At 47.6% G+C, this 26,404-nt stretch overlaps 1 protein-coding gene across 2 annotated transcripts in view; it reads left to right on the forward strand.

The window, feature by feature from the left end:
- The window catches only part of ZNFX1 (zinc finger NFX1-type containing 1), a 162,973-nt gene that overhangs the window by 111,529 nt on the left and 25,040 nt on the right, over positions 1-26,404 (forward strand). Inside the window, exons 3-9 of one of the 2 annotated variants that reach the window (XM_063960516.1) lie at positions 108-180; positions 506-2,455; positions 3,180-3,311; positions 4,951-5,099; positions 17,722-17,865; positions 19,168-19,276; positions 20,667-20,908. In XM_063960516.1, coding sequence (XP_063816586.1) covers positions 123-180; positions 506-2,455; positions 3,180-3,311; positions 4,951-5,099; positions 17,722-17,865; positions 19,168-19,276; positions 20,667-20,908 — 2,784 coding nt within the window. In that variant the 5' untranslated portion in view covers positions 108-122. The remainder of the gene's footprint in view (positions 1-107; positions 181-505; positions 2,456-3,179; positions 3,312-4,950; positions 5,100-17,721; positions 17,866-19,167; positions 19,277-20,666; positions 20,909-26,404) is intronic. The other variant, XM_063960517.1, reaches the window with a different exon arrangement.

Raw genomic sequence — 26,404 nt, forward strand, 5'->3', positions numbered from 1 at the left:
TCATTGACTAGAGGGATATTTCTAACCATACATTACTTCTCTGTAGTAGTTATTCTGTTATCTGCATGCTTTTGGAATTACTGAGTTCTAGCATTTTTATTTTACAGAGATTCTCACCACTCATGGATCGCCAGGGAAGATCTCTGGATGACCCTCAAAATAATCGCCCATATCGAAGAAGTAAGACATAGGTTATAATCTGTATATTGCATTAGCAGGAACTATTAAATATTCAATAAATACTTAAAGTAGCAAAAGTGGCTGAAAAATAGTAAAAGTCAAATAGGTTCTGGCTCATGAATTAATCTCTGGTGTTCACTCAAAGTTTTACCCACTTATTAAATGTAGATGACTAATATAAACTGAAACATTGTTCTGCTGTCATTATTTTAAGGTGAAATATTTTAAAAGGAGGATTTACTGGTGGATTTACTTATGTTTTATCTATAACACAATTGCAGGGAAAAAATTATTGTCAGTTTAAGAATTTTGTCATTTTTCTCAGACAGGACAGGATCAAGACAAAGAAGAGATCCTAGTAATGGCCCACAGCAAATACAGTGTCAGCGGCAAGAAAGAATGAATGAAGATTGGAGGGGAGGGGGAGGACAGCATGAGCACAGAGCTGGTGGTCGAATTGCCCAACAAGCTGAGCAGAGAGGTGGTGGGCAACATGCACAACGAGGTGGTGGGCAACATGCACAACGAGGTGGTGTACAACATGCACAACGAGGTGGATGGCAACATGCACAAGGAGGTGGAGGACAACATGCACAACGAGGTAGAGGGCAACATGCACAACGAGGTGGTGGACGACAGGAGTATGGGGCTGGACGATACAATGAACAACCAGCTGGTGGACAACATGTACATGGAGCTGGTGGACAAAATCAACAATGGGTTGGTGGACATCATGAGCATAGACCAAGAGCAGAAAATGAACAAAGAGCTGGTGGCCAGCCGGTTAATAACTGGAGAGGAGGAAACCACAATCAGAGAGGCAGGCATAATGGAGAGATTGGAAGAGAACAGCAAGTTAGATATTTGGGCTACAAAGCCCTTGAAGGACTGCTAGAAAAGGATCCATCTGAAGTAGTGATTACACTAGGTGCACACTCTGGTCTCAGTGAATTACTATCAACCTCAGAAATGAAGCCAGAGTTTGTGGAGTTGCTTTGCAAAGTGCTTTGCAGAGCCTGTGCCTCTAAGCTAGACAGGCAGAGTATTCAGTATCTTCTTGGTCGGGTCAAGGCATCTATGTACCTCCGCACATGCCTCCCACGCTACATAGTGGGAGTGATGACAGAGGCTTTGCCTGAGAGAAGATACCGTTATCCGGATCATATTTCTAACATACTTTGTCTTCTCCAGGAACTTATTAGCATCTTCCCTGCCAGTAGCCTCCCGGAGACCTCTATGTTGGTATCTCTAATTCCTGACTCAGTCAATGCTTTGCGTGCATCTGGAGTAGATGTGGGAGAGCATATAGAGCAGAGTCTAGAAAGGTTATCAAATTTCATAAAGCACTTACAGGACAAGAGGAGAGATGGGACACTACGAGTAGACACACACATGGTCCTTGGACCAGAGGTCGCTGGTGAAGACTTCAGAACCATGAGTGTGTACCCTAGTTATGATGAAATTCAATTGAATAAAAATCCATTTCTCAGACCAAATACTCTCATGAACAAGTATGAAAGCACAAGCCTCTACCTGGACACTCACTTCAGACTCTTGAGGGAAGATTTTGTGAGACCATTAAGAAATGGGATCCAAGAGATCCTGCAGCAACATGACGATCGAGGGTTTCGCAAAATGAAATTTGATGACATTCGAATTTACTTTGACACACGTGTTCTGACTCCAATGTGCACACCTTCAGGCATCATTTACAAGGTGCAGTTTGACATTACACCATTAAAGATGATCAGATGGCAGAACTCCAAGCGTCTGTTGTATGGGTCTTTGGTCTGTCTGTCCAAGGATAATTTTGAATCCTTCCTCTTTGCCACAGTTTCAAATCGTGATGAAAAAGAGCTGGTGCATGGTGTTGTGCAACTGCAATTTAGTGAGCAGAGCAGAGAACGCCTGGCAAGAACACGTCCAACAGATTCCTTCATCATGGTAGAGACCACTGCCTATTTTGAGGCATATCGGCATGTCCTGGAGGGGTTGCAGGAGATGAATGAGCAGGATGTGCCTTTCCAGAAATATATTGTATTATGTGAGAAGAATGTGGAAGCACCACGTTACCTTAATGCAGGTGTCCAGTATAACCTTAGCTGTTTAATAAGTGAGCTAAAGGTGGTTCCAGCTATGGAGAGAAAGATCAATATCCTGAATTTCTTGGAGTGGCCTTCAAAAGAAATCCTTGGCTTTGATGAATCTCAGATAGAGGCTGTGCAGCTGGCACTCACAAAGGAACTTGCCATCATCCAGGGACCACCTGGCACAGGTAAATGTCTTAACTAAGGAGCAGTGGGAAAATATAGACTATTTATAAATAAATAAAAATATATATCTTTATGCTTCTATCATCAGGAAATAATACATGAAGGCTTATATTATCTAAAGCAATTATATACCAGGCATCTTTAGTTGAATAAATAAATTTTTTATTAGAAAACCGCTAGAATGGCTCTGGAAAGCATTCGCGTTGACATGTTATACCGACCTTGGGCTGGCTGTAATGACGCCTGAGATTTCTGGAGGTGCGAGGTGCGGCATTTTTTTAATAGGGGCAATCACTTACAAGGAAAAACCATGCCTTGTAAGTTATACCCCTTTAAAAAAACATCCGAGATTGGCCGGCATCTCACTCCCCTGGCAATCTGGGGCATCATTACATCCGTCCACTTGTCTGAGCTTTGCTACTTGCTTGGTGCTACTGAGATGTGAAACAACCAGAGTGGAGAGCACATGCAGTTTGAAACCATAGTGAGGCCAGGCAGCAGGTTATCGGCAGAGAAAATCAGCAATATGAGTCCTCACTCATTCAAGTGGTTTCCAATTGATAAATAACTTGTTTAAAATGTATTTGTAAATATGTATTTAATTGTTTATAAGTGATTATTGCACTGATTATAACATATTTTTACTGAATTTCCCTTTAAGAAAGAATAGTCAGATGATATATATATATATCTATATATGCATCTCTGTTTCCTCCTCTTTGTTAGGAAAGACATATGTGGGACTGAAGATTGCACAAGCTCTGCTCACTAATACTAATGTGTGGCAACAAAATGGGCACTCAAATCCAGTGCTAGTGGTCTGCTACACCAATCATGCATTAGATCAGTTTCTAGAAGGTATGTACTACACAGCCTATGAGCAAATTTAATATACTGTAATACATTTGTATGTTTAATACCTAATGGTAGCTACATTAACCTACTGTATATAGCATTTACAGGAAAATAGACTCCAATATATCTAGCTTAAAGCATAAAAGAAGTATTTGTGTGCCTATTGTTATCTTCAAAATATGTGGTTGGGTACAAAATGCTTATCCAGAATAGTCTCCTTAGACGCCATTATTTGCTATTGTTGCTTCAGAATAATGTATGTTTGTGTAACCTTCTGCCGAGTGAGAAAAGAAATATCACAGCGAATAGACAATCAGCCATTTGCTCTTAAACACTGGAAAACAGACAGAACCTGTTGTCCAGACAAATTGGATAAATCACGGATTTAACCAATTTGTGGGCCTAATTCAGTTGCAATCCTTTTGTTCGCATGCTGGGGTCCGCCCATCGCAGGGCAAGGCCGCTCAGCATGCTGACCGCCGCCTCCCCTCCTTCATCAAGCAGAAATTGCGATTGCATCGCAATTTCCTCTCGATAGCAGAAATTAAGGTTGCATCCTGCTGGCGCAGCTTAGCCCGCCACCATGTTTCTGATCGTGGTGGCTTGCGTGTGACATTGCGCAGTTGCCGCGATCACACCCACGCCCCCTTTGTTTCTATGCCCCACCCTGCTGATTGTCTGGCTAATTACTTGTGCTTCCCCATTCTCTATACGGGTGTAGTATGGCTGACAGGCAGTCTCCTGACCGCCGGTCAGCTTACCGACGCCGGGATCCCGGCAGCATACCGACGGCGGGATCCCGGCGGGGAGGGGCGAGTGCAGCAAGCCCCTTGTGGGTTCGCTGCGCTCGCCACGCTGCGGGCTCGGTGGCGACCTGAGGTCGCCACGGGTTCTATTCCCACTCTATGGGTGTCGTGGACACCCACGAGTGGAAATAGTCCCTGTTGGTCGGCATGCCAACCATCGGGATACTGAGCCAGCGGGATGGTGGAGGAGGTCATGTGACTGTCGGTCAGCAGACCGGCGGTCACATGAATACCACCCCTCTATACCAGCAGGCCCCATTCAGCTCCTGGTGGCCACAAGCAAGGGACTCTTGGTCCTGTTGTGGCAGGATTTTTTTCTAACTATCAAACATGCAAGTTGCTTTTGAAGATTTAGCATTTTAGATAATCTTATTTGATTTTAGTCAAAACTATAGGAATTATACCCTCATTTGTTAATTCTACAATTTCATCAGTTTCATTTCGCTAGTGATTCCATTTCCTTGGCTACTGGTATCACATTGGTTTCTGACATGCTCATTAAGTTGTCTTAAACTGAGGATGCCAGGAGCTGTAGTGCCACAACAGATGGAAAGTAACAAGTTACATACCTCCGCTTATCCAATCTGATGCTTCAGTGAATATGGTGATCAGTGTATTTATGTTCCATCTGCAGTCAGATAGCACAACTGTTATGTGCATTCATTGTAAATCCTTTATATATACGTTTATCACCTCTAGTCATTCTATTTTGGATTAGTTACAATGATAGCCTCTCATTATATTGCATACTGACAGTTCGTTAATGCAGTCTGATTTGGACCATTGATTAATTATCTATTGTTGTTGTGTTTCTTCTTATCCTACTACCATTTCAGGAATCCACCAGTTCCTGAGAAAAGGAATTGTCCGCGTAGGGGGACGCAGCAGCAGTGAGGTTCTGAAGGAGTTTAATCTCAGAGAGTTGAGAGGACGTCCAGAAATCCGCAGGGCTTTTCCCAACCATATACACAGAGCATGTTCAGAAGTGAGTTGTGACCGTATTTCCATCACCACCTTCCATTTGTATTTCTGCACTACTCACTCAACTTCTTTTCTCTATCGTCCTAGTGGATGCTGGGGTTCCTGAAAGGACCATGGGGAATAGCGGCTCCGCAGGAGACAGGGCACAAAAAGTAAAGCTTTTAACCATGTGGTGTGTACTGGCTCCTCCCCCTATGACCCTCCTCCAAGCCTCAGTTAGGTTTTTGTGCCCGGCCGAGAAGGGTGCAATCTAGGTGGCTCTCCTAAAGAGCTGCTTAGAAAAAGTTTAGCTAGGTTTTTTATTTTACAGTGATTCCTGCTGGCAACAGGATCACTGCAGCGAGGGACTTAGGGGAGAAGGAGTCAACTCACCTGCGTGCAGGATGGATTGGCTTCTTGGCTACTGGACATCAAGCTCCAGAGGGACGATCACAGGTACAGCCTGGATGGGTCACCGGAGCCGCGCCGCCGGCCCCCTTGCAGATGCTGAAGACAGAAGATGGTCCAGAATCGGCGGCAGAAGACTCCTCAGTCTTCTTAAGGTAGCGCACAGCACTGCAGCTGTGCGCCATTGCTCTCAGCACACTTCACACGGCAGTCACTGAGGGTGCAGGGCGCTGGGGGGGGGGGCGCCCTGGGCAGCAATGAGAAACCTTTTTTAGGCATAAAATACCTCACATATAGCCTCCGGGGGCTATATGGAGATATTTAACCCCTGCCTGAATCCATTGAAGAGCGGGAGACGAGCCCGCCGAAAAAGGGGCGGGGCCTATCTCCTCAGCACACGGCGCCATTTTCCTCTCACAGCTCCGCTGGTCAGGAAGGCTCCCAGTCTCTCCCCTGCACTGCACTACAGAAACAGGGTAAAACAAGAGAGGGGGGGCAAAATTGTGGCATTATATATATATTAAAGCAGCTATATAGGGAGCACTTATTATAAGGCTATCCCTGTCATATATAGCGCTTTTGGTGTGTGCTGGCAGACTCTCCCTCTGTCTCCCCAAAGGGCTAGTGGGGTCCTGTCTTCGTTTAGAGCATTCCCTGTGTGTCTGCTGTGTGTCGGTACGTGTGTGTCGACATGTATGAGGACGATATTGGTGTGGAGGCGGAGCAATTGCCAAATATGGGGATGTCACCTCCTAGGGGGTCGACACCAGAATGGATGCCTTTATTTATGGAATTACGGGATAGTGTCAACACGCTAAAGCAGTCGTTTGACGACATGAGACGGCCGGACAATCAATTAGTGCCTGTCCAGGCGCCTCAAACACCGTCAGGGGCTGTAAAACGCCCTTTGCCTCAGTCGGTCGACACAGACCCAGACACAGGCACTGATTCCAGTGGTGACGGTGACGAATCAACCGTATTTTCCAGTAGGGCCACACGTTATATGATTTTGGCAATGAAGGAGGCGTTACATATAGCTGATACTACAGGTACCACTAAACAGGGTATTATGTGGGGTGTGAAAAAACTACCTATAGTTTTTCCTGAATCAGAAGAATTAAATGAGGTGTGTGATGAAGCGTGGGTTGCCCCCGATAAAAAAATGCTAATTTCAAAGAAGTTATTGGCTTTATACCCTTTCCCGCCAGAGGTTAGGGCGCGCTGGGAAACACCTCCTAGGGTGGACAAGGCGCTCACACGCTTATCAAAACAAGTGGCGTTACCCTCTCCTGAGACGGCCGCACTTAAAGATCCAGCAGATAGGAGGATGGAAAATATCCAAAAAAGTATATACACACATACAGGTGTTATACTACGACCAGCTATAGCGACAGCCTGGATGTGCAGTGCTGGAGTAGCTTGGTCAGAGTCCCTGATTGAAAATATTGATACCCTGGATAGGGACAATGTTTTACTGTCTTTGGAGCAAATAAAGGATGCATTTCTTTATATGCGTGATGCACAGAGGGATATCTGCACGCTGGCATCACGGGTAAGTGCTATGTCCATTTCGGCCAGAAGAGGTTTATGGACGCGACAGTGGTCAGGCGATGCGGACTCAAAACGGCATATGGAAGTTTTGCCGTATAAAGGGGAGGAGTTATTTGGAGTCGGTCTATCGGATTTGGTGGCCACGGCTACAGCCGGGAAATCCACCTTTTTACCTCAAGTCACTCCCCAACAGAAAAAGACACCGACTTTTCAACCGCAGCCCTTTCGTTCCTTTAAAAACAAGAGAGCAAAGGGATATTCATATCTGCCACGAGGCAGAGGAAAGGGGAAGAGACAGCAACAGGCAGCTCCTTCCCAGGAACAGAAGCCCTCCCCCGCTTCTACAAAAGCCTCAGCATGACGCTGGGGCTTCTCAAGCGGACTCGGGGGCGGTGGGGGGTCGTCTCAAGAATTTCAGCGCGCAGTGGGCTCACTCGCAGGTAGATCCCTGGATCCTGCAGATAATATCTCAGGGGTACAGGTTAGAACTAGAGACGTCTCCACCTCGCCGTTTTCTGAAGTCTGCTTTACCAACGTCCCCCTCCGACAGGGTGACGGTCTTGGAAGCCATTCACAAGCTGTACTCTCAGCAGGTGATAGTAAAAGTACCCCTTTTACAACAGGGAAAGGGGTATTATTCCACTCTATTTGTGGTACCGAAGCCGGACGGCTCGGTAAGACCTATTCTAAATCTGAAATCCCTGAACCTGTACATAAAAAAGTTCAAGTTCAAGATGGAGTCACTCAGAGCGGTGATAGCGAACCTGGAAGAAGGGGACTTTATGGTATCCTTGGACATCAAGGATGCGTATCTCCACGTCCCAATTTACCCCTCACACCAGGGGTACCTCAGGTTCGTCGTACAAAACTGTCACTATCAGTTTCAGACGCTGCCGTTTGGATTGTCCACGGCACCTCGGGTCTTTACCAAAGTAATGGCCGAGATGATGATTCTTCTTCGAAGAAAAGGCGTGTTAATTATCCCATACTTGGACGATCTCCTAATAAGGGCAAGGTCAAGAGAACAGCTAGAGATGGGAGTAGCACTGTCTCAAGAAGTGCTAAAACAGCACGGGTGGATTTTGAATATTCCAAAATCCCAGTTAATTCCGACAACACGTCTGCTGTTCCTAGGGATGATTCTGGACACGGTTCAGAAAAAGGTATTTCTCCCGGAGGAAAAAGCCAAGGAGTTATCCGAACTTGTCAGGAACCTCCTAAAGCCAGGAAAGGTGTCTGTACATCAATGCACAAGAGTCCTGGGAAAAATGGTGGCTTCTTACGAAGCAATTCCATTCGGCAGATTCCACGCAAGAATTTTCCAGAGGGATCTGCTCGACAAATGGTCAGGGTCGCATCTTCAGATGCACCGGCGGATAACCCTGTCTCCAAGGACAAGGGTATCTCTTCTGTGGTGGTTGCAAAGCGCTCATCTATTGGAGGGCCGCAGATTCGGCATACAGGATTGGATCCTGGTGACCACGGACGCCAGCCTGAGAGGCTGGGGAGCAGTCACACATGGAAGGAACTTCCAGGGCGTGTGGTCGAGCCTGGAGATGTCTCTTCACATAAACATTCTGGAACTAAGAGCAATCTACAATGCTCTAAGTCAGGCAGAACCTCTGCTTCTAGGAAAACCGGTGTTGATCCAGTCGGACAACATCACGGCAGTCGCCCATGTAAACAGACAGGGCGGTACAAGAAGCAGGAGTGCAATGGCAGAAGCTGCGAGGATTCTTCGCTGGGCGGAGAATCATGTGATGGCACTGTCAGCAGTGTTCATCCCGGGAGTGGACAACTGGGAAGCAGACTTCCTCAGCAGACACGACCTTCACCCGGGAGAGTGGGGACTTCATCCAGAAGTTTTCCACATGCTTGTAACCCGTTGGGAAAGACCAATGGTGGACATGATGGCGTCTCGCCTCAACAAAAAACTGGACAGGTATTGCGCCAGGTCAAGAGACCCGCAGGCAATAGCTGTGGACGCGCTGGTAACGCCTTGGGTGTACCAGTCGGTGTATGTGTTTCCTCCTCTGCCTCTCATACCAAAGGTATTGAGAATTATAAGGAAAAGAGGAGTAAGAACGATACTAGTGGCACCGGATTGGCCAAGAAGGACTTGGTACCCGGAACTTCAAGAGATGATCACGGACGATCCGTGGCCTCTACCTCTGAGAAGGGACCTGCTTCAGCAAGGTCCCTGTCTGTTTCAAGACTTACCGCGGCTGCGTTTGACGGCATGGCGGTTGAACGCCGGATCCTAAAGGGAAAAGGCATTCCGGAAGAAGTCATTCCTACTTTGATTAAAGCAAGGAAGGAAGTAACCGCAAACATTATCACCGCATTTGGCGAAAATATGTTGCGTGGTGCGAGGATCGGAGTGCTCCGACGGAGGAATTTCAACTGGGTCGATTCCTGCATTTCCTGCAATCAGGATTGTCTATGGGTCTCAAGTTGGGATCTATTAAGGTTCAAATTTCGGCCCTGTCAATATTCTTCCAAAAAGAATTGGCCTCAGTTCCTGAGGTCCAGACTTTTGTGAAGGGTGTACTGCGTATACAGCCCCCTGTAGTGCCTCCGGTGGCACCGTGGGATCTAAACGTAGTTTTAGATTTCCTCAAATCCCATTGGTTTGAACCACTAAAAAAGGTGGATTTGAAATATCTCACATGGAAAGTGTCCATGCTACTAGCCCTGGCTTCAGCCAGGAGAGTGTCAGAACTGGCGGCTTTATCTTACAAAAGCCCATATCTAATTTTCCATTCGGATAGGGCAGAACTGCGGACGCGTCCGCATTTTCTCCCTAAGGTGGTATCAGCGTTTCACCTGAACCAGCCTATTGTAGTGCCTGCGGCTACAAGCGACTTGGAGGACTCCAAGTTGTTGGACGTTGTTAGAGCTTTAAAAATATACATTTCAAGGCCGGCTGGAGTCAGAAAATCTGACTCACTGTTTATACTGTATGCACCCAACAAGCTGGGTGCTCCTGCTTCTAAGCAGTCGATTGCTCGTTGGATTTGTAGCACAATTCAACTTGCACATTCTGTGGCAGGCCTGCCACAGCCTAAATCTGTTAAGGCCCATTCCACAAGGAAGGTGGGCTCATCTTGGGCGGCTGCCCGAGGGGTCTCGGCATTACAACTCTGCCGAGCAGCTACGTGGTCGGGGGAGAACACGTTTGTAAAATTCTACAAATTTGATACCCTGGCAAAAGAGGACCTGGAGTTCTCTCATTCGGTGTTGCAGAGTCATCCGCACTCTCCCGCCCGTTTGGGAGCTTTGGTATAATCCCCATGGTCCTTTCAGGAACCCCAGCATCCACTAGGACGATAGAGAAAATAAGAATTTACTTACCGATAATTCTATTTCTCGGATTCCGTAGTGGATGCTGGGCGCCCATCCCAAGTGCGGATTATCTGCAATAATTGTACATAGTTATTGTTGCCTTCATCGGGTTATTGTTGTAGGAAGCCATCTTTCAGAGGCTCCTCTGTTATCATACTGTTAACTGGGTTTTTAGATCACAAGTTGTACGGTGTGATTGGTGTGGCTGGTATGAGTCTTACCCGGGATTCAAGATCCTTCCTTATTGTGTACGCTCGTCCGGGCACAGTACCTAACTGAGGCTTGGAGGAGGGTCATAGGGGGAGGAGCCAGTACACACCACATGGTTAAAAGCTTTACTTTTTGTGCCCTGTCTCCTGCGGAGCCGCTATTCCCCATGGTCCTTTCAGGAACCCCAGCATCCACTACGGACTCCGAGAAATAGAATTATCGGTAAGTAAATTCTTATTTTCCAAGAATACCTTAATTACAGTATGTATTGACATAGAAAGTTAATATATTGTAGGTCATTTTGTTGCTAATTCATCTTCCTCTAATTGTTAAGATCTGAGGGATGTACCTAGACTGAATGATGCAGAAAACCAGGTGATTGCAGGTGATGAGTGTGTGAACTTGACACGTGGTCTATCTTCTGGACAATAACCCCAGACATCTGGGAGTAAGACTCAGCAGGTCTTCTTGCCTATAAGAGCCGCTTTTCCCTTAAGACTTTATACGTCTACCAGTACTGGGATGCCCACCAGGACTTACGCCACTGGCGACAGTACGAGCTTACCCCCGAGATGACTAGAGTTATCTGTCAGTAGAGAGGACAGGGACAGGAAGAGAATGACGGAAACCAAGTATGGGTCAGAGGACTGGCTGACAGAACTGAGATAAAGTATGACTATGCAAGGGAGCCGGGAGAGACACTGTAGTGGAGTGGGACTGTGGTGAAAGAGGCCAGTATAGTGGTAATGTGTGAAGCAGCTGTATGCAAATGACAAAGGCAATGGAGGACTAAAGAAAGACAAAGGATAAAGGCAGTCAAAGAATAAATATTATGTGGAAGAATCCACACTGCACCTGATGCTAAGGCAGACAGGATCCAGACAGGATGGGGTCCAGCAAAAACTCTTTCAGCACGAGGTTCACAGGAACTATAACCAGCATTGGAGGAGTGTACAGGAACAGAATATAAAAGGAGCTAGCACCAATCCAGACTCAGGAGTCCTAATTACATTAATCTAATGCAGCTGTCCTGCTGCACGCATACCCAAAGTTAATTACTGAACAACTGGGAATGCTGTCTGCCTCCGGCGTCCCCATTGCTAGGTTCCCGGTGGCTCCCACCATGCACAACGCTCGGCGCCAGCCTGTTGCTAGGCATTGGGCGGGGAGAGACCCTGCATACCGGTCACTAGGCAACAGCCAGGACCCACGTCTCCCTGCAGCCGCTGTGCGACCGCTAACACTAATTTCTCTGACGTCCTAGTGGATGCTGGGAACTCCGTAAGGACCATGGGGAATAGCGGCTCCGCAGGAGACTGGGCACAAAAGTAAAGCTTTAGGACTACCTGGTGTGCACTGGCTCCTCCCCCTATGACCCTCCTCCAAGCCTCAGTTAGATTTTTGTGCCCGGCCGAGAAGGGTGCACACTAGGGGCTCTCCTGAGCTTCTTAGTGAAAGTTTAGTTTTAGGTTTTTTATTTTCAGTGAGACCTGCTGGCAACAGGCTCACTGCATCGAGGGACTAAGGGGAGAAGAAGCGAACCTGCCTGCTTGCAGCCAGCTTGGGCTTCTTAGGCTACTGGACACCATTAGCTCCAGAGGGACCGAACACAGGCCCAGCCTCGGAGTCCGGTCCCAGAGCCGCGCCGCCGGCCCCCTTACAGAGCCAGAAACAAGAAGAGGTCCGGAAAAATCGGCGGCAGAAGACATCTGTCTTCAACAAGGTAGCGCACAGCACTGCAGCTGTGCACCATTGTTACTCAGGCACACTTCACACTTCGGTCACTGAGGGTGCAGGGCGCTAGGGGGGGGCGCCCTGAGCAGCAATGTAAACACCTTGGCTGGCGAAAATACACCACATATAACCCCCAGGGCTATATGGATGTATTTTAACCCCTGCCAGAACTCACCAAAAAGCGGGAGAAAAGGCCGCCGAGAAGGGGGCGGAGCCTATCTCCTCAGCACACGGGCGCCATTTTCCATCACAGCTCCGCTGGAAGGACGTCTCCCTGACTCTCCCCTGCAGTCCTGCACTACAGAAAAGGGTAAAAAAGAGAGGGGGGCACTAATTTGGCGCAGTTCTAATAATAACAGCAGCTATAAAGGGAAAAGCACGTTTTATAGTGGTATTCCTGTCTATATATAGCGCTCTGGTGTGTGCTGGCATACTCTCCCTCTGTCTCCCCAAAGGGCTAGTGGGGTCCTGTCCTCTATCAGAGCATTCCCTGTGTGTGTGCGGTGTGTCGGTACGATTGTGTCGACATGTTTGAGGAGGAAAATGAGATGGAGGCGGAGCAATTGCCTATTATAGAGTTGTCACCCCCTAGGGAGTCGACACCTGAGTGGCTGAGCAAATGGCAGACACAGACACGGATACTGACTCCAGTGTCGATGATGAGGAGACAAACGTGACTTCCAGTAGGGCCACACGTTACATGATTGAAGCAATGAAAAATGTATTGCATATCTCTGATAATACAAGTACCACTAAAAAGGGTATTATGTTTGGTGAGAAAAAACTGCCTGTAGTTTTTCCTGTATCCGAGGAATTAAATGAAGTGTGTGATGAGGCGTGGGTTTCCCCCGATAAAAAACTGATAATTCCTAAAAGGTTATTGGCATCATACCCTTTCCCGCCAGAGGATAGGGCACGTTGGGAAACACCCCCTAGGGTGGATAAAGCGCTCACACGCTTGTCTAAACAGGTAGCACTACCCTCTCCTGATACGGCCGCCCTAAAGGAACCTGCCGATAGAAAGCAGGAGAATATCCTAAAATGTATATACACTCACACGGGTGTTATACTGCGACCAGCAATCGCCTCAGCCTGGATGTGCAGTGCGGGCGTGGCGTGGTCGGATTCCCTGACTGAAAATATTGATACCCTAGATAGGGACAGTATATTACTGACTATAGAGCATTTGAAAGATGCATTTTTATATATGCGTGATGCACAGAGGGATATTTGCCGACTGGCATCAAGAGTTAGCGCGCTGTCCATTTCTGCAAGAAGAGGTTTATGGACGCGGCAGTGGTCAGGTGATGCGGATTCTAAAAGGCACATGGAAGTATTGCCTTATAAGGGGGAGGAGTTATTTGGAGTAGGTCTATCAGACCTGGTAGCCACGGCAACTGCTGGAAAATCCACATTTTTACCCCAGGTAGCTTCTCAACCTAAGAAGACGCCGTATTATCAGGCGCAGTCCTTTCGGCCCCATAAGGGCAAGCGGGCAAAAGGCGCCTCATTTCTGCCCCGTGGCAGAGGGAGAGGAAAAAGGCTGCAGCAAATAGCCAGTTCCCAGGAACAAAAGCCCTCTCCTGCCTCCGCAAAGTCCTCAGCATGACGCTGGGGCTTTACAAGCGGACTCAGGCACGGTGGGGGCCCGTCTCAAGAAGTTCAGTGCGCAGTGGGCCCACTCGCAAGTGGACCCCTGGATCCTTCAGGTGGTATCTCAGGGGTACAAATTGGAATTCGAGACGTCTCCCCCTCGCCGTTTCCTAAAGTCTGCTTTACCGACGTCTCCCTCAGACAGGGAGGCAGTATTGCAAGCCATTCACAAGCTGTATTCCCAGCAGGTGATAATCAAGGTACCCCTCCTGCAACAGGGAAAGGGGTACTATTCCACACTATTTGTGGTACCGAAGCCGGACGGCTCGGTGAGACCAATTTTAAATCTAAAATCCTTGAACACTTACATACAAAGGTTCAAATTCAAGATGGAGTCACTCAGAGCAGTGATTGCAAACCTGGAAGAAGGGGACTATATGGTCTTTCTGGACATCAAAGATGCTTACCTACATGTCCCAATTTACCCTTCTCACCAAGGGTACCTCTGGTTTGTGGTACAGAACTGTCACTATCAGTTTCAGACGCTGCCGTTTGGATTGTCCACGGCACCCCGGGTCTTTACCAAGGTAATGGCCGAAATGATGATACTCCTTCGAAAGAAGGGAGTTTTAGTTATCCCTTACTTGGACGATCTTCTGATAAGGGCAAGATCCAGGGAACAGTTGGAAGTCGGGGTAGCACTATCTTAGATAGTGCTGCGGCAGCACGGTTGGATACTCAATATTCCAAAATCGCAGCTGATCCCGACGACACGCCTTCTATTCCTAGGGATGATCCTGGACACAGTCCAGAAAAAGGTGTTTCTCCCGGAGGAGAAAGCCAGGGAGTTATCCGAGCTAGTCAGAAATCTCCTAAAACCAGGCCAAGTCTCAGTGCATCAATGCACAAGGGTCCTGGGAAAGATGGTGGCTTCTTACGAAGCAATCCCATTCGGCAGATTCCACGCAAGAACCTTCCAGTGGGATCTGCTAGACAAGTGGTCCGGGTCGCATCTTCAGATGCATCAGCGGATAATCTTGTCACCAAGGACAAGGGTGTCTCTCCTGTGGTGGTTGCAGAGTGCTCATCTTCTAGAGGGCCGCAGATTCGGCATTCAGGACTGGGTCCTGGTGACCACGGATGCCAGCCTGAGAGGCTGGGGAGCAGTCACACAGGGAAGAAATTTCCAGGGCTTGTGGTCAAGCCTGGAGACATCACTTCACATAAATATCCTGGAGCTAAGGGCCATCTACAATGCTCTAAGCCTAGCAAGACCTCTGCTTCAAGGTCAGCCGGTGCTGATCCAGTCAGACAACATCACGGCAGTCGTCCACGTAAACAGACAGGGCGGCACAAGAAGCAGGAGGGCAATGGCAGAAGCTGCAAGGATTCTTCGCTGGGCGGAAAATCATGTGATAGCATTGTCAGCAGTGTTCATTCCGGGAGTGGACAACTGGGAAGCAGACTTCCTCAGCAGACACGACCTCCACCCGGGAGAGTGGGGACTTCACCCAGAAGTCTTCCACATGATTGTGAACCGTTGGGAAAAACCAAAGGTGGACATGATGGCGTCCCGCCTCAACAAAAAACTAGACAGATATTGCGCCAGGGCAAGGGACCCTCAGGCAATAGCTGTGGACGCTCTGGTAACACTGTGGGTGTACCAGTCAGTGTATGTGTTCCCTCCTCTGCCTCTCATACCCAAGGTACTGAGAATCATAAGAAGGAGAGGAGTAAGGACTATACTCGTGGCTCCGGATTGGCCAAGAAGGACTTGGTACCCGGAACTTCAAGAGATGCTCACAGAGGAACCGTGGCCTCTACCTCTAAGAAGGGATCTGCTCCAGCAGGGACCCTGTCTGTTCCAAGACTTACCGCGGCTGCGTTTGACGGCATGGCGGTTGAACGCCGGATCCTGAAGGAAAAAGGCATTCCGGATGAAGTCATCCCTACCCTGATCAAAGCCAGGAAGGATGTAACCGCACAACATTATCACCGTATTTGGCGTAAATATGTTGCGTGGTGCGAGGCCAGGAAGGCCCCTACAGAGGAATTTCAACTGGGTCGTTTCCTGCATTTCCTGCAAACAGGACTGTCTATGGGCCTAAAATTAGGGTCCATTAAGGTTCAAATTTCGGCCCTGTCGATTTTCTTCCAGAAAGAACTGGCTTCAGTTCCTGAAGTTCAGACGTTTGTCAAGGGGGTACTGCATATACAACCTCCTTTTGTGCCTCCAGTGGCACCTTGGGATCTCAATGTAGCTTTGGGGTTCCTAAAATCACATTGGTTTGAACCACTCACCACTGTGGACTTAAAATATCTCACATGGAAAGTGGTAATGCTGTTGGCCCTGGCTTCAGCCAGGCGTGTCTCAGAATTGGCGGCTTTATCCTATAAAAGCCCTTACCTAATTTTTCATACGGACAGGGCAGAATTGAGGACTCGTCCTCAATTTCTCCCTAAGGTAGTTTCAGCGTTTCACCTGAACCAGCCTATTGTGGTACCTGCGGCTACTAGGGACTTGGAGGACTCCAAGTTGCTGGACGTAGTCAGGGCCCTGAAAATATATGTTTCCAGGACGTCTGGAGTCAGAAAATCTGACTCGCTGTTTATCCTGTATGCACCCAACAAGCTGGGTGCTCCTGCTTCTAAGCAGACTATTGCTCGTTGGATTTGTAGTACAATTCAGCTTGCACATTCTGTGGCAGGCCTGCCACAGCCAAAATCTGTGAAAGCCCATTCCACAAGGAAGGTGGGCTCATCTTGGGCGGCTGCCCGAGGGGTCTCGGCGTTACAACTTTGCCGAGCAGCTACTTGGTCAGGGGCAAACACGTTTGCTAAATTCTACAAATTTGATACCCTGGCTGAGGAGGACCTGGAGTTCTCTCATTCGGTGCTGCAGAGTCATCCGCACTCTCCCGCCCGTTTGGGAGCTTTGGTATAATCCCCATGGTCCTTACGGAGTTCCCAGCATCCACTAGGACGTCAGAGAAAATAAGAATTTACTTACCGATAATTCTATTTCTCGTAGTCCGTAGTGGATGCTGGGCGCCCATCCCAAGTGCGGATTGTCTGCAATACTTGTACATAGTTATTGTTACAAAAATCGGGTTATTATTGTTGTGAGCCATCTTTCCAGAGGCTCCTCTGTTATCATGCTGTTAACTGGGTTCAGATCACAGGTTATACGGTGTGATTGGTGTGGCTGGTATGAGTCTTACCCGGGATTCAAAATCCTTCCTTATTGTGTACGCTCGTCCGGGCACAGTATCCTAACTGAGGCTTGGAGGAGGGTCATAGGGGGAGGAGCCAGTGCACACCAGGTAGTCCTAAAGCTTTACTTTTGTGCCCAGTCTCCTGCGGAGCCGCTATTCCCCATGGTCCTTACGGAGTTCCCAGCATCCACTACGGACTACGAGAAATAGAATTATCGGTAAGTAAATTCTTATTTTTGTACATTTGGTTTAAAATAAGTTGAGAGAAATGTGATTTACAATTTTATGGGGATATGTCAGAGCAGTCACAAAACATGATTGTAAGGCTATTAAAGTAAGTATTTTAGGTGTGTACTGTTGCATATGTTACATTTTACATTTCTGAGAGACTTGTCAATCAAAGATCACCAGTGCTCTTCCCACTGTACATTCACAAGAGGTGGAAAAGAATATGATGCTTTAGAAGTGTGATTTTAAACAGACAACACAGGTAAATTTCCTAATTAAAGGTTCATATGTTGCCTTTTAACTAATTTCTTCATTTTGTATTTTATTTTATCCCTCGTTCATCTGCATATTTAATTCTCTTAGGTAATAAATAATATGAAAGTATCAGAACAGAAGCTTAATGAGGGGGCCCAGGTTTTGCAGTGCTCCACCTCTGGGGTCATTCATGAAAAGTTCCTTGAGAGATATATAAAGGAAGAGCACTGGGATAACTTACATGAAGTCATGGTAAGTATAAGCTATGTACTGTTGATTGCACATTTCTGAGAGGGTCATTTTGCTGTGTAGGTGAAAAAGTAGTATTGACTGGCAGAAGATATGTCACACGATTACATGAGCAAAAGGGGCTTTTCAACAACATACTGTACCTATGCCATGGTGATGTTTTATTTTAGCAATGCATACCCTACCAAAATATATGTATTCACCCATATCTATCCTGGCAAAATGTATATTTAAAATACATTGGATAGAGTGATCCTCGCCCTCTCACTATGGAAACAAGTATATTATTTGATAGTGTTTACTGCCTTAAAGGGGGGAAGAGGGCTCCAGGATCCACAACCTCTCTTGTACAAGTTTATGCCCTGCAAATACTATGGTACTGGATTCATGAGCCTTCAATAAACCTGAAGCTTATTTCAATCAAGTGGTATTGATTCCTCAGTTTGGTAGGACCTGTGCCAAAAGGAACTTTGCAATAGAATACATTGGGCCTGAGGCAGAGTTGGACAGAAATTGTGTGAATGCTGCTCCCAAACTGCTTACAGGGAAAATGTGCATAACCCTGGTTTGCTACTAGTCACCATCATCAGTGTGCACTTGACATATACTAGGTGCAAAACATACACATGGGAACAGGCATTTAAGCTTAGATTCAACTCTACGTAGCTTTATTTGCATGGACATGTGTAGATGAGAGCGAAATGTGTATGACTCTCTATCACCCACACACAGGGGGTCATTCCGAGTTGATCGCTCGCTGCCATTTTTCGCAGCGCAGCGATCAGGTCTCTACTGCACATGCGTATGCACCGCAATGCTCATGCGCGTGGTACGGGAACAAAGCGGATCGTTGCTGAGCGATGGATTTAACGAAGAATCCATTCGCACAGGCGATTGCAAGGAGATTGACAGGAAGAGGGCGTTTGTGGGTGGCAACTGACCGTTTTCTGGGAGTGTTTGGAAAAACGCAGGTGTGTCCAAGCGTTTGCAGGGCGGGTGTCTGACGTCAATTCCGGGACCAAAAAGACTGAAGTGATCGCAAGGGCTGAGTAAGTCCAGACCTACTCTTGCTAAGCAAAAATACACTCCCCCATGGGCGGCAACTATGCGTTTACACGGCTGCTAAAAGTAGCTAGCGAGCGATCTTCTCGGAATGAGGGACACAGTTCTGGAGCATGCGCAGTGCGAAGACACACAGGCAAACGTCCAACTATGCATCAGCCGACTTATGTTTTCCCAGTTATAGGCATGCAACAACCCTGCAGTGATACCATGACACTTAATACAGTTTCCATATATATTCAGAATGATGATGAATTCTTTATCATGCCTGGACGAGGAAAGGCATCAGTAATCGTTGAATGGCTTGGACTAGGTGTCTCTCCGTTTATGCAGACAGATCCAAATGGAGCAGGTAATCTGTAGCTACCATGTGTAGCTAGAATAACACTAACATGTAATGAGAAACTAGTGGATGATTATTAGACAAGATGGTATAGTGACTCCCGGCATCCCGTCTGCCAGTAAATAATATATATTACCTTTAAAGCGGATGCCTTATGGGGAGGCCTTAAAGAGAATGCTTTTATGAGGGTAGGCCTGTTTAGTACAATTCCAAAATGGTCCAAAATGTGATAAGAACGAAGTAGGATGTATTTACACATGGCTACACAAAGCATTTACACTGGGACCCACTCATATACATTGTGGTTAATTAATTACCTTTATTGAAAGATGAAAGGAAAATGTGGAGCTAATTTTATACCACCAACCTGAAAACCTGGGATCCAAAAAAAACGAAAAAGAAACAGATAATAAAAACAATACTATTTTTGTTTTATGTCTATTTCTGTATAGTTATTTTATTTAATCAGTTTGTTGGTGAAGGTTTTCTTATCCCTTGCTGAGGCAATTATTCGATGTTTGCCATTGTCAAATTCCAACATCAATATCAATGATTCTTTTATGCAGTACCAACACAAATTATACCTTTTTTTCAGAACAATTTGTATTTTCAGACCACCACACAATGGGGGTCATTCCGACCCGATCGCTCGCTGCAGATTATTGCAGCGCAGCGATCGGGTCGGAATTGCGCCGGCGCACTGCATGTTCAGTAGTGATTGCCTCTGCCTGATTGACCGGCAGAGGCGGGGGCTGGACGGTGGCGTTAAGCCGCCGTTTAGGGGGGCGCGGTCCGTTGAGGGGCCAGTGGCAGCGATGATCAACTCCCGGCCAGCCGCAGGAGCTGTGCGATGCTTTTGTATTTGTACAGGGGGCCCGGACTGACATGCGGGGCGGACTAGCCCTGTGCTGGGCGTACCCCCACATGTCAGGGAAGATTATAGTAGCTGTGCTAAATTTAGCACAGCTACGATCAACTCGGAATGACCCCCCATAACTACTAAGGGGGCACATTGTTTGAAAAAGGAGTCTCCCCTCTATCAAACAATTGTACACCCATTTAAACACACCTGATTTATTAATAATATTGCTTGCTCTAATAATCTGAAACCTGACTGCTTTTTGAGAGATTTGTGATAGCAGCTTGCCTTATGTTCTCTGTATTGGTAGGATGAAAGTCCTGTTTTATATTTCTACTTTCTTTATTTTATTGTAAGATGACAAATACCTGTACACAGACATTTTGTCACAAATAAGTATGGTCAGAGGCATTTACTCATTAAGGCATCACACCCTCCATCTACAGGAATATTGAGTAAATAAAAATAAATGATTTAGCCATGTAACTGCATGTATCTGCAATCTAGAAAAGCGAGTGAAATACTTGTGTGATCCTCTAGCAGCCCAGCCTGAGCCTGATGATTTGGAAGAAGAGGAACCAGAGAATGATGGACTGATTGAGATACAAGAGGAGGCTGACATAATTCAGGATGAACGTGTACTTGATGATGAAGCTGAAGATGTGAGACCAAGAAAACGGGACAACAAGACAGAGATCAACGCTGTGGCACGGCTTCTGCATGCATTGTCATTAGAAAACAATGAACAACAAGGCACACAGGAAGAAGAGGAAGGTTGGCAGGTGAGTACTGTATGCTAAAAACAGATACAACTACATTGCCTATTAAAACCAATATATGGTCTAATGTATATTCAGCAGTATTTTATTTTTCTCTTTCATAGGGGACACTGGAGTCCTATACAGTAGGGGTGTGAAGCCTTGAACCGGAGGTGTGGCACAATCTTAAATTAGCATTGTCTGCACAGCCGGCTCCTCCCCCTTCACATCCCTCATCTCTCAGTTTGAAAAATTGTGCTGGAGGCACAATACGTGGAGCACAGAGCTCCTGACAAAGACTAACAGGGGGGCTGCGTAACCCTAATAAAGGGGGGACAAAGCTACCTCAGGTCAGAGAGACAAAGATCCCTATTGAAGGGACCTGCATCTCTCCACAGGAGATCCTCCAAAATAGTGAGTACTGGTCGTATAAATTAGACTAGGGTCTTTCAGTAGTAAAAGTTTTTTTTTCCCTTTCTCTTCCTCTTATAGCTTGCTGTTAACTCCCCTTTAGAGAAACTGATTAGGAAAGGGCAGAGCAGACAGAGTATGGCCGGCGCGTGGGAGCCCTAGTGCGGCGCGGGAGCTCTCTCAGTGACTCACCCTGTCTTTCCCTGTCGGCAATAGCAGCAAGTATTTAAGCCCATCGCCGGAGAGGAACACAGGCGCCGCTACGGGAGACGGACCCGTCGCGCGCGCCAGCCGGCGGCTCCAGGGTGCGCTGCACATGGGGGAAGACTCAGTACAGAGAGAGAGCACAGGCGCCGCTACGGGAGACGGACCCGTCGCGCGCGCGCCAGCCGGCGGGTCCGTAGCGCGCTGTGTAGCGGCCACAGGGGACCAGTAAATGCAAAAGCACTAGATGTTAAAAACAGTGCGGCACACATATATATTTTTTATTTTTTTATTATAGGAAGGCCATTTTACGTTTTGGCGCCAGGCTGAGGTGAGGGATGGGTCCCCCCCCTCCCCCACCAGTAGTGTACATAGGAAGACTATTAATAAAGGAAAAACTCCCCCTGCTGCACGGCCTGGATAGAACAGGCATTAAAATAGTAGAGAGAGTTAGGCAACAGCTCCCTCTGCTGGTGAAATGTATATTATACAATATGAGGATCTCCTGAAAAGTAATCAGACTTTACAAATGTATATTTTCAAGGGACGTCTGTTTCAAAGATCCCGGAGAAAATACACGGAAGCAAGCCAACTCTAACATCGTAGCTGATTTACAGTTGGAGTGTGAGGGTTGCGAGTCGGCTGGTGTTTTATTTATTTCTCTGACGTCCTAAGTGGATGCTGGGGACTCCGTCAGGACCATGGGGAATAGCGGCTCCGCAGGAGACAGGGCACAAAAGTAAAAGCTTTAGGATCAGGTGGTGTGCACTGGCTCCTCCCCCTATGACCCTCCTCCAAGCCTCAGTTAGGTTTTTGTGCCTGGCCGAGAAGGGTGCAATCTAGGTGGCTCTCCTAAAGAGCTGCTTAGAGTAAAAGTTTTGTTAGGTTTTTTATTTTCAGTGAGTCCTGCTGGCAACAGGCTCACTGCAACGAGGGACTTAGGGGAGAAGAAGTGAACTCACCTGCGTGCAGGATGGATTGGCTTCTTAGGCTACTGGACACTAGCTCCAGAGGGACGATCACAGGTACAGCCTGGATGGGTCACCGGAGCCGCGCCGCCGACCCCCTTGCAGATGCTGAAGAGAGAAGAGGTCCAGAAATCGGCGGCTGAAGACTTCTCAGTCTTCATGAGGTAGCGCACAGCACTGCAGCTGTGCGCCATTGCTCTCAGCACACTTCACACCAACGGTCACTGAGGGTGCAGGGCGCTTGGGGGGGCGCCCTGGGCAGCAATGAAAGTACCTATGCTGGCTAAAAATACATCACATATAGCCCCTGGGGCTATATGGATGTATTTAACCCCTGCCAGGTTGTCAGAAAAACGGGAGAAGAAGCCCGCCGAAAAGGGGGCGGGGCCTATTCTCCTCAGCACACAGCGCCATTTTCCTACACAGCTCCGCTGCTAGGAAGGTTCCCAGGCTCTCCCCTGCACTGCACTACAGAAACAGGGTTAAAACAGAGAGGGGGGGGCACTTATTTGGCGATATTATTATATATTAAGATGCTATAAGGGAAAACACTTATATAAGGTTGTCCCTGTATAATATAGCGTTTTGGTGTGTGCTGGCAAACTCTCCCTCTGTCTCCCCAAAGGGCTAGTGGGGTCCTGTCCTCTATCAGAGCATTCCCTGTGTGTGTGCTGTGTGTCGGTACGTGTGTGTCGACATGTATGAGGACGATGTTGGTGAGGAGGCGGAGCAATTGCCTGTAATGGTGATGTCACTCTCTAGGGAGTCGACACCGGAATGGATGGCTTATTTAGGGAATTACGTGATAATGTCAACACGCTGCAAGGTCGGTTGACGACATGAGACGGCCGGCAAACCAATTAGTACCTGTCCAGGCGTCTCAAACACCGTCAGGGGCTTTAAAACGCCCATTTACCTCAGTCGGTCGACACAGACACGGACACTGACTCCAGTGTCGACGGTGAAGAAACAAACGTATTTTCCATTTGGGCCACACGTTACATGTTAAGGGCAATGAAGGAGGTGTTACATATTTCTGATACTACAAGTACCACAAAAGAGGGTATTATGTGGGGTGTGAAAAAACTACCTGTAGTTTTTCCTGAATCAGATAAATGAAATGAAGTGTGTGATGATGCGTGGGTTTCCCCCGATAGAAAATTATTGGCGTTATACCCTTTCCCGCCAGAAGTTAGGGCGCGTTGGGAAACACCCCTTAGGGTGGATAAGGCGCTCACACGCTTATCAAAACAAGTGGCGTTACCGTCTCCAGATACGGCCGCCCTCAAGGAGCCAGCTGATAGGAGGCTGGAAAATATCCTAAAAAGTATATACACACATACTGGTGTTATACTGCGACCAGCGATCACCTCAGCCTGGATGTGCAGCGCTGGGGTGGCTTGGTCGGATTCCCTGACTGAAAATATTGATACCCTTGACAGGGACAGTATTTTATTGATTATAGAGCATTTAAAGGATGCATTTCTATATATGCGAGATGCACAGAGGGATATTTGCACTCTGGCATCAAGAGTAAGTGCGATGTCCATATCTGCCAGAAAATGTTTATGGACACGACAGTGGTCAGGTGATGCAGATTCCAAACGGCACATGGAAGTATTGCCGTATAAAGGGGAGGAGTTATTTGGGGTCGGTCCATCGGACCTGGTGGCCACGGCAACAGCTGGAAAATCCACCTTTTTTACCCCAAGTCACATCTCAGCAGAAAAAGACACCGTCTTTTCAGCCTCAGTCCTTTCGTCCCCATAAGGGCAAGCAGGCAAAAGGCCAGTCATATCTGCCCAGGGATAGAGGAAAGGGAAGAAGACTGCAGCAGGCAGCCCATTCCCAGGAACAGAAGCCCTCCACCGCTTTTGCCAAGTCCTCAGCATGACGCTGGGGCCGTACAATCGGACTCAGGTGCGGTGGGGGGTCGTCTCAAGAGTTTCAGCGCGCAGTGGGCTCACTCGCAAGTGGACCCCTGGATCCTACAAGTAGTATCCCAGGGGTACAGATTGGAAATTCGAGACGTCTCCCCCTCGCAGGTTCCTGAAGTCTGCTTTACCAACGTCTCCCTCCGACAGGGAGGCAGTATTGGAAACAATTCACAAGCTGTATTCCCAGCAGGTGATAATCAAAGTACCCCTCCTACAACAAGGAAAGGGGTATTATTCCACACTATATTGTGGTACTGAGGCCAGACGGCTCGGTGAGACCTATTCTAAATCTGAAATATTTGAACACTTACATACAAAGGTTCAAATCAAGATGGAGTCACTCAGAGCAGTGATAGCGAACCAGGAAGAAGGGGACTATATGGTGTCCCTGGACATCAAGGATGCTTACCTCCATGTCCCAATTTGCCCTTCTCACCAAGGGTACCTCAGGTTCGTGGTACAAAACTGTCACTATCAGTTTCAGACGCTGCCGTTTGGATTGTCCACGGCACCCCGGGTCTTTACCAAGGTAATGGCCGAAATGATGATTCTTCTTCAAAGAAAAGGCGTCTTAATTATCCCTTACTTGGACGATCTCCTGATAAGGGCAAGGTCCAGAGAACAGTTGGAGGTCGGAGTAGCACTATCTCAAGTAGTTCTACGACAGCACGGGTGGATTCTAAATATTCCAAAATCGCAGCTGTCTCAGACTGCTGTTCCTAGGGATGATTCTGGACACAGTCCAGAAAAAGGTGTTTCTCCCGGAGGAGAAAGCCAGGGAGTTATCCAAGCTAGTCAGGAACCTCCTAAAACCAGGAAAAGTGTCAGTGCATCATTGCACAAGGGTCCTGGGAAAAATGGTGGCTTCTTACGAAGCGATTCCATTCGGCAGATTTCACGCAAGAACTTTTCAGTGGGATCTGCTGGAAAAATGGTCCGGATCGCATCTTCAGATGCATCAGCGGATAACCCTGTCTCCAAGGACAAGGGTGTCTCTTCTGTGGTGGCTGCAGAGTGCTCATCTACTAAAGGGCCACAGATTCGGCATTCAGGACTGGGTCCTGGTGACCACGGATGCCAGCCTGAAAGGCTGGGGAGCAGTCACACAAGGAAAAAATTTCCAGGGAGTGTGATCAAGTCTGGAGACTTCTCTCCACATAAATATACTGGAGCTAAGAGCAATTTACAATGCTCTAAGCTTAGCAAGACCTCTGCTTCAAGGTCAGCCGGTATTGATCCAGTGGGACAACATCACGGCAGTCGCCCACGTAAACAGACAGGGCGGCACAAGAAGCAGGAGGGCAATGGCAGAAACTGCAAGGATTCTTCGCTGGGCGGAAAATCATGTGATAGCACTGTCAGCAGTGTTCATTCCGGGAGTGGACAACTGGGAAGCAGACTTCCTCAGCACGACCTCCACCCGGGAGAGTGGGGACTTCATCGGGAAGTCTTCCACATGATTGTGAACCGTTGGGAAAGACAAAGGTGGACATGATGGCGTCCCGCCTGAACAAAAAACTGGACAGGTATTGCGCCAGGTCAAGAGACCCTCAGGCAATAGCTGTGGACGTTCTGGTAACACCGTGGGTGTACCAGTCGGTGTATGTGTTCCCTCCTCTGCTTCTCATACCTAAGGTACTGAGAATTATAAGACGTAGAGGAGTAAGAACTATACTCGTGGCTCCGGATTGGCCAAAAAGGACTTGGTACCCGGAACTTCAAGAGATGCTCACAGAGGACTCATGGCCTCTGCCGCTAAGAAGGGACTTGCTTCAGCAAGTACCATGTCTGTTCCAAGACTTACCGCGGCTGCGTTTGACGGCATGGCGGTTGAACGCCGGATCCTAAGGGAAAAGGCATTCCGGAAGAGGTCATTCCTACCCTGGTCAAAGCCAGGAAGGAGGTGACCGCACAACATTATCACCACATGTGGCGAAAATATGTTGCGTGGTGTGAGGCCAGGAAGGCCCCACGAAGAAATTTCAACTCGGTCGATTCCT

This window comes from Pseudophryne corroboree, chromosome 3, assembly GCF_028390025.1.
Source record: "Pseudophryne corroboree isolate aPseCor3 chromosome 3, aPseCor3.hap2, whole genome shotgun sequence".
NCBI lineage: Eukaryota > Metazoa > Chordata > Amphibia > Anura > Myobatrachidae > Pseudophryne > Pseudophryne corroboree.